At 46.7% G+C, this 15,200-nt stretch overlaps 1 protein-coding gene across 1 annotated transcript in view; it reads right to left on the bottom strand.

Annotated features, from left to right (window-relative positions):
- LOC137416188 (cysteine-rich secretory protein LCCL domain-containing 1-like) overlaps positions 1-14,840 on the bottom strand; it is a 32,489-nt gene extending 17,649 nt beyond the window's left edge. Inside the window, exons 1-3 of the mRNA XM_078769430.1 lie at positions 14,721-14,840; positions 9,501-9,573; positions 9,178-9,253 (exon numbers count right to left, since the gene is read on the bottom strand). Coding sequence (XP_078625556.1) covers positions 9,178-9,253; positions 9,501-9,553 — 129 coding nt within the window. The 5' untranslated portion in view covers positions 9,554-9,573; positions 14,721-14,840. The remainder of the gene's footprint in view (positions 1-9,177; positions 9,254-9,500; positions 9,574-14,720) is intronic.
- Positions 14,841-15,200: the final 360 nt, after the last annotated feature.

The raw sequence follows: 15,200 nt of genomic DNA on the forward strand, positions 1-15,200 counted from the left end.
GTGCCGCGAGAACCAGCGGGGATCCGAGCCACGGCGGGTTCGAAAGGACCGCCGTACGCGATCCACGCTGGGCCTCGCTTGGAATGGCCGCGTCCGTGCTCCACTAGGCGGAGCGGGCAGCTCAATAGGAAGGGTCGTCATGGCGACCACTTTTTGTTGAGACGTGCCGGCAGGTCGAGATCGGGACATTGGATGGCTCCACGCCGAGGTGGTGCGTGGGATCTCGGCCCGGGTAAGCCCCCGTCCCTGCCCCGAATGCGGGACGTATCCAGCCGCTGGCACAAAACAACCCGTATTCATTGCTCGGCTGTACGAAGCCGAGCTTTAGAAGGGAATTGGCGCACCGAGAGGATCTAATAAGTAGACGGGTGATGAGGATAGTGTTTTGGCCCCGAAATTAGAAAAAAAGCAAAATTTGATGATTGGTACGGTGATTGGCAGTTGATTGGCTGAAATTTGGTGTGCCAAATTGATAGTGGGACCTCCCCGATGTGGTGGGATGGGCAGTCCACCATCCCCCCACAGAAGGGGGGGCAAAGGAGCACTAGTTTATGGGGTTTATGGCAGTGAAAACTAGCCCGGGTGGGTTAGGATATTGTGTGTAGGGCCCTAGAAGATGACATTAGGTGACGTTAAGATTAGTTAGTGACAAGGATACCTGTAGTGGGGACACAGGTAGATTAGAGTGGATGATAATGACGTGGGAGCGCAATAGTTTAAAGGGGCGACTGGGAAGCGTAAGTTTCAGAGGGGAGTAGTTAGATGAGATGATGCCGTGTGTGTGAGTATTGAACAGGTGTGATTGCACAGGTGTGCAACTGAACAGGTGTATGGAGCAGTGTTTGAGTGATGGTAATGGTGAGGTGTGTTGTGTTGACCAACTGGTCCAGGAAGGAAGGAGGGTGCAGGTGGCACCAGGTGTGAGTGCACAGGTGTGCACCAACAGGTGTGTGGAATACATGGAGTGTGGAATATATGGGGTATTGGAATGGATGGTCGTGGAGTGAGTATGGTGGAAATTGTGGAGTGGAGTGGATGGTGCGAAGGTGTGAATGGGGGAAGAGTGGACCCCCATCACGGATACCCGGGGCGGGTAGTGTAAGTGTTAGGTAGAGGGTATAGGTAAATTGTGGTTGGATATTGGCATCTGTGGTGCGAGTGGAAGAATGATGTTTGGATGGGTGCATTAGTGTTGTGGAAATGGCTGGGCGTGTAGCCTGTTAGTGTGTGTAGTTGGTTTGGGCACTCCACCACTGTAAGGATGTCGGCCAGGTGAAGCCGCAGGTGGGCTCTGGGAGCCGGTAGTAGTTGTTGTGGATGGGGCCCGAGGATCCGGAGGACGGACCCGGGTAGCCCAGTGCCAGAGGGCACCAAGGGGTGACAGAGCCAGGAGGGGCCTTCCCCAGTTAGATAGGTTAGGGAGAGGAGCTAGGTAAGCTCGGGTGGCAACTGCAGTGGTGGAGGTGTGCAGGTGGGTAGACCTGCTGGGAGAGCTACACGTCACAGCCCAGAAGTTGTGCGAGGGCACCGGGAGATGAATCGGGGGAGTGAAACCCCAAATTGAGAAGCACCACAGTTTGGTCAATGGGAATTGGTTTTTAGAACCCATAGTGTAAGTGGCCAATGGATTGGCAGGGAAAGACCCCGGGTAGTGTAAAGTGTGTTAAAGTCGTTTAGAGGATAGTTAGGAAGAAGGATCTCCTCGCACCATCTGCATCCACTCACCTGAGGTGACAGGTACTCTACACCATGCCATGTTTTGATTATTTTTTTATGATGCAAATGTTTGGATTGTGAGACGCATCATGACGTGGGTGTGACATTGTGCGTAATTCCATCTCTCCCTCCTTATGAGGATTGATGACGAATTGGGTGATGGCAAAGTTTGGATAGTGTGGGAGTGAAGACGAATTTGGTATAAGGGAAATAAGGGGAAGACGTGACGGTAGCGACGGATTGGTAATGTGTAGATTTTTGTACATATGGGGTAAGGGCAAGGTTAGTGTAGGTGACAGGGGGGTGACGTACGGTAGGGACGAGCTTTCTCATTTCGCTCTCCGTGCGCATTTCGCCTTGCATTGCCTTATTGACGTGTACCCTTGTGACCTTACCCCTCGCTCATTTATCTTGTCCCCCTTTTGTCTCCCACATGACCTGTGCGCCATGGGGCACCGAGGGGAGCGTGCGTGAGTCGGCCATTGTGCGCCCGGAACTCTCAGAACCAGCTGTCTGCATCGATGCACCACATTATGGACCACATGTCTGTGGCCGAGCACCACTTATGGACCCCATGGGTTGGGGCATGGCCCCTCTGCTGGAACCGGCCATGAGGGCCCGAAATCTTGCTGGCGGACCTTGGCCACAGGGCACCGATGCCCCACAGGTGAACCATACGTAGTCGGCCCTGTGGGCCATAAATAAAATAAATAAAATGGACACGTTTGGGCAAGCTTTATTGCAAATAGGCCGCCAGTAAGAAAATGAAAGAAATACAACAACTGGAAGACAATAATAATAACCAGCAGAGGGAGCCGAAGAGCAAGAGATCACCTGCAGGGTTAGGGGTTGTTGATTTATTTTTTATTCTTGAACAGTGATGACTGCACCGATTGGTGCTTGGGTGTGTATTGGTGCGTTTTTAGGTGCTTTCATGGTGCATTGATGCAGAGCAGACTGTCTCCCCCCCAGAAAGAACAATTACAGGTCCTCGGTTAGTCTTGTAAATAAAAATAGCGTCATTGTAAATAATGCTCCCCACCGTCAGTGTGTAGTTTGAAGACCATTCCGCAATTCGGTTAACTGTGGGCGTAAGTCTGTTAGGCAGGGTGCAATGGAGCAGCGGGACACATTTATTTATGTTTTCAAACTGTCGCACTCAGGGTCAGGTTAAAAGTAGAGGGAACTACACCTACGTGTCACACTAAATAAAAGTTGTAGGCCCGGACCGGCCTAAGAGGAGGAGGGTGCAGTGTTGCGGATATGAGGACTGTATATTTTTTTTATTGTGTGAATTATTATTATTGGTTATTCTGCGCCTCCTGCCTCCGGAGCTGTGTAAAGGTCAAAGGGCATCCCATAATTAGTCCATAAAGCATCCACGCCACAGCCAATCATAGAATACCCCTGTTCAATAGTTATATCTTATTCTGTGTTTTAGGGTAAGGCTGTGTCTCCCATTAATAGAAGTACTCCATTGCACCAAGTGAAAGAGATAGATTCCCTTCATTCCCATTCCCAAAACCTCCATTCCCCCTTTTCGTCGATTAGAAACTACCTCCGCTCCAATTACCGCCATTGACAACGAGGCAGGGTCGGAGAAGAAAGGCGTGTCTCCACCTCGTCATAGAGGGGAGGAGTGAGCCAGCCCCACTCGACCAACCATGAGCCAGGGGTTTGGCTAGGGAGGGCGGAGGAAGAGCTATCGGGGAGGTTCGCAAAGGTTGAGGGGCGGGGCCTATATAACCCGCAGCGCGACGCTCCCCAGGCAGTCGAGCTTTGAAGAAGAAAGAGATGAGTACTGAGCATTGAGATGAGAAGAGGCTGCACTTTTAGAGAGAGGCGCTGAGAGGAGGGAATGAGCGGGCGTGTCCAAAGGAGATGAGCTTTTACCGGCAGAGAAAAGGGAGCCCAAGCCGTTGAGAAGAGAGAGGGTCCAAGAAGCAGAGCTGAGTTGTGTGGTTTTGGTCGTCAGTGGTTGCGTTGTGGTGGTCAGTGGTTGCGTTGGTTGCGTTGAGTTGTCGGTGGTGAGGAGTGATTGGACCAAGAGAACATAGAGAACATCCAAGGAGGGGACATCCCAGAAAGCACAAAGCCTGCTGTAATCCTGGAAAAGCACGCGACGTCCACAGCAGCAGCAGCAGCAACGCCACAGCAGCAACCACACTCAACAGCCGCTTGGGGCCTGGACGGCGGTTTTGAGCAGGGCCGCGAAGGAACGGCGGCTGCTAAACGCGCCGATCGTGCTGTACAATACAACTCCTAGCCATCCTCTCCTTCCAGCCAATTCCTGTCATCATTCCCCGCGTGAGTCTGTCTTTTGTTTGTTCTGTCCCTGGGTTAATTAAGATTGTAGGTAAGCTAGCATTGCACTGTGTATCTAATCTCGTCTGTAAATAAACGTGACTGCTTTCTTTTTGCTTGTGTGTATAATAAATCCAATTACTCTTCTGTACGTCTTCTCGTCTTATTCCTTTTCCTCTTTGCATTCGGTCGTTTTAGAGTTTTCCAGATTGGGCAGCTGCGGTGCGATACGGCCAAAGTTTGGGGTGAATCGGGTGAGTTGGGGAAGAATCGGGGGAACTGTTAGGTCGCGGTCATACCAACCGCTCGGTCAAAAATAACATCTTAACCGCGACAGTAACAATATATATATATATATATATAATAATGGCCATACTGTCTTAAGGATGGCGAAACCTCAAGTTGACGAAAACGAAAAACCCAGCAATGTTTGGGTATTCGAGATGTTTTTGAGCCACACGCTCGGGTGGCTCATACATGGGAATATCCCAGTGGTTAATCCAAAGTGATGAACACGTTAACTTTTCGTGCGCCAGCAATAGGAAAATCCACCAGCGTGAACGCCAAAATTATTTCAAGGGACTGTAAAATTCATTGACATGATTTCCTGCAAACTTTTCATTGCAATATTTCAACTTAAATATTAAATAATAAAATTAAAATATAAAGACAGATATAATCCAGTTCCTCTTGTGAGTGGACCAACCAAAGCAAACCATCAAACTCACGAAGAAGGCATAAAATGTGTGAAATCCCACGAACATCTTGTGGAAACATGGATTTGCTGGAATCGTAAGCGATTCAATGGAAGGCAGGTTCTACTCGGCGCTAATCTCAGGGTGATTGTCATGTGACAAAAAGATTAATGCGGGCGAGTCTGTCGAGTCAACCACAGGCCAGTTTGTCAAGGCAACCGCGGGCCAGTCAGTTGAGGCAACCTCGGGCCAGTCAGTTGAGGCAACCTCGGGCCAGTCAGTTGAGGCAACCTCGGGCCAGTCAGTCGAGGCAACCTCGGGCCAGTCAGTCGAGGCAACCACGGGCCAGTCAGTTGAGGCAACCTCGGGCCAGTCAGTTGAGGCAACCTCGGGCCAGTCAGTTGAGGCAACCTCGGGCCAGTCAGTCGAGGCAACCTCGGGCCAGTTTGTCAAGGCAACCGCAGCCCAGTCAGTCGAGGCAACCTCAGCCCAGTCAATCGAGGCAACTGCAGGCCAGTCAGTCGAGGCAACCTCGGGCCAGTCAGTTGAGGCAACCTCGGGCCAGTCACTCGAGGCAACCTCGGGCCAGTCAGTCGAGGCAACCTCGGGCCAGTCAGTCAAGGTAACTGCAGGCCAGTCAGTTGAGGCAACCTCGGGCCAGTCAGTTGAGGCAACCTCGGGCCAGTCAGTCGAGGCAACCTCGGGCCAGTCAGTCGAGGCAACCTCGGGCCAGTCAGTCGAGGCAACCTCGGGCCAGTCAGTCGAGGCAACCTCGGGCCAGTCAGTCGAGGCAACCTCGGGCCAGTCAGTCGAGGCAACCTCGGGCCAGTCAGTCGAGGCAACCTCGGGCCAGTCAGTCGAGGCAACCTCGGGCCAGTCAGTCGAGGCAACCTCGGGCCAGTCAGTCAAGGCAACCTCGGGCCAGTCAGTCGAGGCAACCTTGGGCCAGTCAGTCAAGGCAACCTTGGGCCAGTCAGTCAAGGCAACAGCAGGCCAGCCCGTCGAGGCAACAGCAGGCCAGTCCGTCAAGGCAAACGAGACTCAGTCCTTCAAGGCAACTGCGGGCCAGTCAGTCGAGGCAACCGTGGGCCAGTCAGTTGAAGCAACCTCGGGCCAGTCAGTCAAGGCAACAGTGGGCCAGTCAGTTGAGGCAACAGCAGGCGAGTCAGTCGAGGCAACAGCAGGCCAGTCCGTCAAGGCAAACGAGACTCAGTCCTTCAAGGCAACTGCGGGCCAGTCAGTCGAGGCAACTGTGGGCCAGTCAGTTGAGGCAACCTCGGGCCAGTCAGTCAAGGCAACAGCGGGCCAGTCAGTTGAGGCAACAGCAGGCGAGTCAGTCGAGGCAAATGCGACTCAGTCCTCCGAGGCAACTGCAGGCCAGTCAGTCGAGGCAACCACAGGCCAGTCAGTCGAGGCAACCACAGGCCAGTCAGTCGAGGCAACCTCAGGCCAGTCAGTCGAGGAAACCGTGGGCCAGTCAGTCGAGTCAACTGCGGGCCAGTCAGTTGAGGCAACCACGGGCCAGTCAGTTGAGGAAACAGTGGCCAGTCTGTCGAGCCAACTGCGGGCCAGTCAGTTGAGGCAACCGCGGGCCAGTCAGTCGAGGCAACCACGGCCAGTCAGTCGAGTCAACTGCGGGCCAGTCAGTTGAGGCAACCACGGGCCAGTCAGTTGAGGAAACAGTGGCCAGTCTGTCGAGCCAACTGCGGGCCAGTCAGTTGAGGCAACCGCGGGCCAGTCAGTCGAGGCAACCACGGCCAGTCAGTCGAGGCAACAGTGGCCAGTCAGTCGAGGCAACAGTGGCCAGTCAGTCGAGGCAACCGTGGGCCAGTCAGTCGAGTCAACTGCGGGCCAGTCAGTTGAGGCAACAGTGGCCAGTCAGTCGAGGCAACCGTGGGCCAGTCAGTCGAGTCAACTGCGGGCCAATTAGTCGAGTCAACCGTGTGCCATTCAGTCAAGGCAACCACAGGCCAGTCAGTTGAGGAAACCGCGGGCCAGTCAGTCGAGGCAACCGTGGGCCAGTCAGTCGAGGCAACCGCGGGTCGAGGCAACCCAGGCTAGTCGAGGCAACCATTGGAGAGTCCGTTGAGGCAACTGCCTGTGAATCCATTTCGGGAAATCTTGGTTTATAGATAACGATGGTATGTGGGACAGCGTGTGTCAATGAGTTTAAATGCGATGGTATGTGGGACAATTTCCTTCCAATGCTTATTACAATGAGGACATACTGCAAAGTAAAAATGAAAACATTAATTAAAGAGTATGGGAATTGCGCCAAACTTTGTGTATGTTGTCACCGAGTTTTTCTTATTCTAATTTATTTAATTTCTATATCTGATCCGATGAACCATACTCTGTGTTACAGAGCGTTGGTTCTGCCAAATCAGTTTCGTCGTCTGAGGTCATGTTAGAGGATTTGTCATCCCTCTCCAAGCAGTAGTTAGAGCAGGAATTTGGAATTTGTTCAGGGTGGGTGATAGCTTGCCTTCTCGCCGTGAAGTACACCGTGGGATCTTGAACATCCACCAACTAATGCTGGCAGACAGGACAGGACACCCGTTTAACGCCCATCCAAGGGTCGGCAAACAAATTTATGAAAATTACCCTGCATGTGAAACACTGGGATGACAGTTTATAGCTGGGTTGAGATTAAAACCCAGGCTAGATGGCTTAGAATTGAGTGTGCATGCCTCTAGAGTCTATGGTCTAGGGCTCTAGGCCATTCTGTCAGCCATCGTTTTTAATACTCCACAGTATAATGAGTACATGGTAACAGGTCGGTGCACAAGGCAGCCAACATGAACAACTTCTCTGCAACTTGGGCAATGGATTTGAACTGGTGTGGGACATGAGAATATTGTAGCTAATTTGTAATACAAAGGAAAAGGTAACAAAAAAAGGGAAAACGAGAACGGGCAATCAAAGACTGCTTAGCCTAACCCGGATTTGTTTTTTTTTATAGTACGTATTTTATAGACATACTCACATTATAATTGTACATTTACTATATAAGAGAGATGTCTGTCTGTGTGTCTGTCTGTCTATCTGTCTGTGTGTCACCATTTTTCTCAGAGATGGCTGAACGGATCTTCATCAAACTTTCAGAGGTTCATCAATGAGTGCCTGGGAGTGTTTTAGGCCAATATATACACAAAGAATTAAGTTAAGCACCCCTACACAACGAATTAAGGTAAGCACCCCCTAATATATATTCTTTGTGTATATGTATACATTGGCATATATTCTAAGGTATGTGAGATCAAATAATGATTGGTATGACATTAGCAATTATCCATTGATGAAATGCAGATGAGTGCACTCGTAGGGTTGAGTTGGGTTGAGTAGTGATCCGATCACGTGGGTCCTACACACGTTATTGACGCAAAGATCGCTAGAGGTCTTCTCAGAACAATGACTGTACGTTAGAAAACATAAACGTCATCCACACTGTCCGTGATGGACCTATAGCTCCATACTTAAATTGAGGTGAAAATATGCCTAAAATTCCCAAAAAATTTCACCTTAAATTATTCAGAATAAAATAATGAAAACGGCATGATTGTTATGTTTTTATGTGACCATAATATCACTTCTCCAGAAAATATAGCAATATCATGGGTATATTACACTGTTTTGACGACAACAAACTTGTAATGTGCGAGGTTGTAAAAAAACGGGGGGGGGTGCTTAACTTAATTCTTTGTGTATATATATATATATATATTTGGAAGAAAAAAAAAGTTCGTTTTTTTGGAGTAAAAATAAATAAATAAATAAAAAATTATCGCTCGATAGTGCCTAAGCTATTTAAAATTAATGACAGTTATATACAAGTACACATTCGCATAAATAAATATAAAACAATCACCAGACATTTGAATACAAATAAATCAAACAATTCCGGAAGTGTACGAAGTTGGTAGTACGGCGTTTTCTTCTTCCTGATCGACATCACACAACTCAGAAACGTGATGAACGGCACATTCACCCACCAGCATATATATGAACCCCCTTCCTCCCCCTTTCCCCCTCTCCCACACATACCCTCCCCTTCCCCCCTATCCCCGTATACCCTCCCCTACCCCCCTTCCCTCCCCTCCCCTCCTCCCCCCTCCCTTTCCCTCCCTCCCCCACCCGGCAATGCCGGGTACTTCAGCTGGTACTTTATAAATGTACTCGGTTGAAAAAGATAACGTGTACTACTGACTACCACAAGTTGGCATTTGTGGCCTACATTATCACACTTTGTGCGGACAGACAGACAAATGGATTCAAATGCAATTCCATCTCCTCTGGTGAGGATACAAGCTTTAAGCAATGCAAATTGGTCTGACTTATCGTTAAACTTTACATTTGTAACTACAAATCCCTCCTTCTCTTATATATAGGACAATCCATACATTATTTATGGTGAAATATCCACATAAATGCATTTTTATATCGTTTTGGACAGAATACTCACATCCAGATAGACACGTGTTCCGATGACTCGTGCCTGATGGTAATTAATCTGCATGCAGTTAGCAGGGCAGTAGATCCTAAAAACAACAACGTGACATGATGTAGCCAAACACGCACAGGTGTTCACACTGGGCACACCTTGTCAATGAACAGGGAAGGCCAAAGAGCACGTGGTCGGTCCCATGCGACTCTTGAAGCCATTTCCATGAACCGTGAATTAGCATGTTCAAAAGATATATGGCAGATTGCATTCCCTCTGGAAAAAAACATTAAACGACATGACAGAGTTTCTCAAACATATAAAGCTTCCTAGTTCTGGCATACCTGGGACAGTGCGTTACAGGTTCCCGAAACGGGCACAACTGATCCACTGTCATGAAGCAATCGAGGCTTTTCACTGCCGGATAAATTGGACGAAGGGGGAAGTGGGGAGCAGTCGGGGTAAACACAATACGCAACACAGTTAAAATTCATCCAAACCAGATTGTCCAGCTTTAAAATTACGTGCACTTAGTCATTTTGTTTATATTTGGTTAACTACACACCGAGGTAAGGTAGAACAAGGAGAAAAAGACTTAAATGACATAGCCCGGTAGTTTTAGCAATTTTGCTGTATGGAGTTAAACGCCGCAAGACGGCCATCTTCGGTCAGATTGCAAAACAAAATCTTATGCATATGTATAGTCTCGTGTATTGTCTTTGCGACAAATTTAAACAAAATCGGTCTATTCAAGGCCAATAAATGGTTGGCGACACGTTTAAGTAACAAAATGGCCACCAGTCGGCCATCTTGGATCTGATCTCGAAAATAAATGAACGTGCATAAGTTAGCCATCATTCATTATCTGTGTGCCACATTTGAACAAGATCGGTAAATGCATGTCCGGGAAATGGTTGAGGACCTTTCAATCCTGTTTTTTGGGGGGGGTTTTGTATACAAGATCGAGGCTCGTTTAAGAGCTCACATTAATGATAAAAAAACAACAACAAAACAAACGGACACAAGAGGAAATAAAGGGAGCGGGAGACAAGATGGGGAGATGGGGAAGCACACAAGTACAAAATATGAGAGCATGGAGATCTGTGGGAGGTAGAGGGAATGGGGGAGAAGGCGTGGGAAGGGGGTGGGGTGTGGGGGAGGTAAAAAAAACACATGGACACTACTAGGGTTTCAGAAAAGTGGATCTGGGGTGAATTAACAGGAGTAGAAAAGATCAAGGTTTTGGATGGGGGAAGATGAGAGATGGTGTTGAACAGCTGTTTTAAAGACCTGGAGGGATGAGTGGGATTGAAGAGAGTGAGGGAGTTTGTTCCAGAGGCGGGAGAAAAGAGGAATGAAAGGATGAAGGTGAGCAGAGAGTCTTGATTTTGGCAGTTTCACGAGAAGAGGGTTGCAGGCAGATCTTGTGTGACCTGTGGGAGTACTTGGGGGACAGAGCACAGACAGGGCTGGGGGGGGGGGCGGGGGGGGGCAGACCAGAGAGGAGTCGGTAGAGGACAGAAAGACCACCAACCTGTCTGCGGTGAGTGAGTGAAAGGCCCTCACAATCGGCTTCATCGCGGGAGATTACAATGATCTTCCTCTTCAATGCACTTTCACACACTTACATACACATACATACACTCACATCCAGGGTCTGCCGAGCAGGCACGTAAGACATCAGCCATTATAAAGCTCGCAGTGTTAGTGTGAGAAATCTCTGAGGATATCCCGGAGACTCAATAGTTCAGTGGGCTGTCACGGCGTAAGTGATGGGGTTCCTGGGTTCAAGTCTCGTGTCGAGTCAGAATTTTTTCATACTAGCCCCACGCAAGAATTTAAATCCTGTTTCTTAAATATATATATATATATATATATATATATATATATATATATATATATATATATATATATATATACATAAAATTTTAAATATACCACCGAGTCTTGATCACAGACTTTGTCTCAAGGTGCCATTGTACCATTTTAGTTCGTTGTTGTGCTTTGTATGACATATTTACTCTGTCTGGACTAATGAAAATTGGTGGAAACAATTTCCCCAACTTCCAAGAATACAAGGTGCAAAATAAATAATAATTAAAATGAATAATCTCTGCTACTCTGTCTATCTGTGTGTCGCTATTTTCTGAACTGGCCAAATGGATCTTTGGCAAACTTTCAGAGGTTCATCAGTAAGTGCCAGGAAGTGTTTTAGGGAGATGTTTAAAAAAAAATTTTTTAAACAAGATGGATGAAAAAAAAAATGTATTCGATCAAATTTTTTCTAAATTCCAACAGGATTAGACAGCACTGGGCAATGCTGTGTAGCCCTGCTAGTGTTCAATCGAGACACAATCTAAATGGTTCCAAGACTTTTGAAACTCCCTGGTGGTGTGTGTATACTGTATGTACTGTATATATGAATATATACACAAAGAATTAAGTTAAGCACCCCCCCCGTTTTTTCACAACCTCGCACATTACAAGTTTGTTGTCGTCAAAACAGTGTAATATACCCATGATATTGCTATATTTTCTGGAGAAGTGATATTATGGTCACATAAAAACATAACAATCATGCCGTTTTCAATATTTTATTCTGAATAATTTAAGGTGAAATTTTTTGGGAATTTTAGGCATATTTTCACCTCAATTTAAGTATGGAGCTATAGGTCCATCACGGACAGTGTGGATGACGTTTATGTTTTCTAACGTACAGTCATTGTTCTGAGAAAACCTCTAGCGATCTTTGCGTCAATAACGTGTGTAGGACCCACGTGATCGGATCACTGACTCAACCCTACGTCTCATAGACCCTGTAAGCCGTCGTATGCGTTGCTGTGGCAGGTTATTGTCATACCAATCATTATTTGATCTCACATACCTTAGAATATATGCCAATGTATACATATACACAAAGAATATATATTAGGGGGTGCTTACCTTAATTCGTTGTGTAGGGGTGCTTAACTTAATTCTTTGTGTATATATGAATGATCGTTTTAGGGCCATTTTCCCCGCTAGAGCGGGGATTATCCTTGCGGCCCCATGACAATCATGGTTCCCTGTTTGAGGCAATGTTTTTATGGCCGGATGCCCTTCCTGACGCCAACCCTTGGTCGCCTCTTTCGATGCGCAGGGATACAGTGTACCTATTCTAAATCGGGGTGCTCACCGTGATCATTCATCCCAGCAAGCTGGTTCTCAATTTACCGACCTCGGAAGGATGACAGGCTGAGTCAACCCCCCTGGCATTAATTCAGTGATTGACCAGGATTCGAACTCAGGATCCTAGGATCCCAAGCCGGCACCCTAACCGCTAAGCCAACACCAGGCTCTGTATATACTGTATATACTGTATATATAAGCACTGTATATACTATATACAGACTTGGCATTTAATATGGAATATTTTTTTTGTGGGGGTGAACCTACTTTTCAAGATGTCTTAGAACCAAAAGTTCATTGGAATTATGTTGAAATTATTCTAGATTTTGTTAATGTGACCTTTAAAAGAAACAAAAACCACATTTGACATTTCGAAATAAATAAATTGATCCTTGAAAGTGATGTAAACTGATATCGAACTCAATTCACGGACAGTACTGTGTTAAACTTCTGTGCGTTTTCCAGAAGTATCTCTTTATTTTGCACATCAGCCAAAAAAATTTTAACAAAAACAAAAGTTAAATTACGACTGGGATTACGGACAGTAAAATTACAGTTCAGTACTTCGTGTAACCCCCACGAGCATTCAGGAGACCACGTACACGTTGAGGCATGCTGTTCACGAGATTTGCCAATGTTTGGGCAGGAATCGCTTGCCATGCAGTGACAATAGCCTGCTGCAATTCACGCACAGAGGTCGGCTGCTGGTCCAAGTGGTCGATTTGACGCGTTAATTCTGCCCACAAGTTCTCTATCGGATTCATATCCGGGGACATGGCAGGCCACTCCATATGCTCTACACCACGGTCAGCAAGAAAGTGTTGGATCATGCGAGCACGATGAGGCCGTGCATTGTCATCTTGGAAGACAAAGTTTCCTCGAAAGGCTGCACGAGCAAATGAAAGCAATGTTTCTTCCAGAATGGCCCTGTACTTGAACTGGTTCAGGTTTCCATTCAGAACAACCAGGTCAGTTTTTCCCCCTGCATGAAAAGCAGCCCAAACGGTCACCCCACCACCTCCAGCTTGGACTCTTGGCACTATACAATCTTTGTTGTAGGCTTCATGCACTTGTCTGCACACTCGGACGCGGCCATCTTGACGATAGACAAGAAATCTAGACGCGTCACTGAAGGTCACGTGATTCCAGTGTCCTGGCTGCCATTGACGGTGCTCTCTGGCCCACTGCAATCAGCGCTGGCTGTGTTGTCTGGTCAGGCGTGGCTTTCTCAGGGGACGCCTGGCACGATAGCTTGCTTGAACCAGTCGTTGGTTGACTCGCCTTCTGGATACAGGCACATTTGTCAGTTGCTGCCACTCAGCCCTAAGCCGATTAGCTGACTTGGTACGGCCATTGCGGACTAACTGGTGTAGCTGGCGATCATCCCTCCTTGTGGTTCTGTGGGGACGTCCTGGCCTCGGTATTGGACAAGGGACACCCCTCTGAGCATTTCGTCTCAGGATCTTTGACACCTGACCTTGAGTGATGCCATACTGCCGAGCAATAGCACGCTCTTTCATGCTGTAATTTCGTAAAGCCACCACTCCATGACAAACAGCATTGTCGAGTTGACGGACCATCTCCAGAGGAAGCGGCAATAACTTTTGGAGATGTGCAGCAGTTGTTTTCCACTAATACAGGACGCAACTACCCTTGTATACCCGACTGTGAAGCCAATCGTTAAATGCACCTGTCCGTACATTTTGCCACGCCACCTGTGATATAATCCTGTTGTTGACTTCTTGCTGCGACAGACAATCAGTGACATGGTTCTTTTAACAAATAAATCACCAAAGTGTAAAAGAAACTCACCAGATTGATATACTGAGTTAAGAAAGTAAACCCAAGTCAAGAAAAAAAAAATATTCCATATTAAATGCCAAGTCTGTATATACACTGTACTGTACATATATACTGTATATATTGTGGAAGCAGGTATGTTTTGAATGTATATGCATTGCACGACTTTGTAGAATTATTCGAACAATATTCCCATGGTTTCTATCTTTTGTGCATGCAACTGGCTTGCCATTTTTGTCACTCTTGCACATCATGTATGTAAAGGGTAATAACCTTATCTATGTTAAAGTACCATGAGCTTATTCGAGTCAATGAGATCGTTAAAGGAGGCATTATCACTTGATCAAGTCCTTGCAACTAGTTCACAAGGAGTACTGGTCCTTTAGACTGCACGGGGATGGCAGAAAGTCCTTTCCAAATATGCAGATCTTACTTTTTGTTTCAGGAGTTGAAAATACATTTGTAGACTTCCAATCATGCTGATTGAATTAAAAAGGTATATATTCCTTAAAATTCACAAAAAATATGTCGTTTATCCTGGCTTCCAATTCCCAGGATTAAAAATGTTACCAACAAACCTGCTGGATGTTTCTCACCTTTTACGTCAAAGACAGCGAATGCATTCGCGGGTTTGAACTTGCTGTAAAAAAAAGAAGAAATGTGTTATTAGCCAATAGGTTATCACATTTAATTATTTAACTTTAAATGTCGGAAAAAGGTACCGGTATTTAAAAATAGCAGCTGGAATTGATGCGTTTTGCCAACCACAAAACAGTTCACCCATTTAAAAGAGATACCTGGGGGTAATTAAATATGTGAGAGTTGTAACTATATAAATATAAGTAAACATATAAAGGTAACTCTAATTAAAGAGATACCTAAATTTTGTAAAGTTGAGGCTTAGAGTGAGTATGTTGAATTAACTCTTACATTTATTGATTGGCTTCACCCAAAGTAGCTTTTCAGCATATCATTATGTACACATTTGAAGGGCGGACATTTTCCCCTCTGCTATCTCTACATATGGAGTACGACCATACTCTAATATGTATTTATGTGTGCGGTATATATATATA

The sequence above is a fragment of the Myxine glutinosa genome, unplaced genomic scaffold, assembly GCF_964187855.1.
Source record: "Myxine glutinosa unplaced genomic scaffold, kmMyxGlut1.1 SCAFFOLD_2502, whole genome shotgun sequence".
Lineage (NCBI taxonomy): Eukaryota > Metazoa > Chordata > Myxini > Myxiniformes > Myxinidae > Myxine > Myxine glutinosa.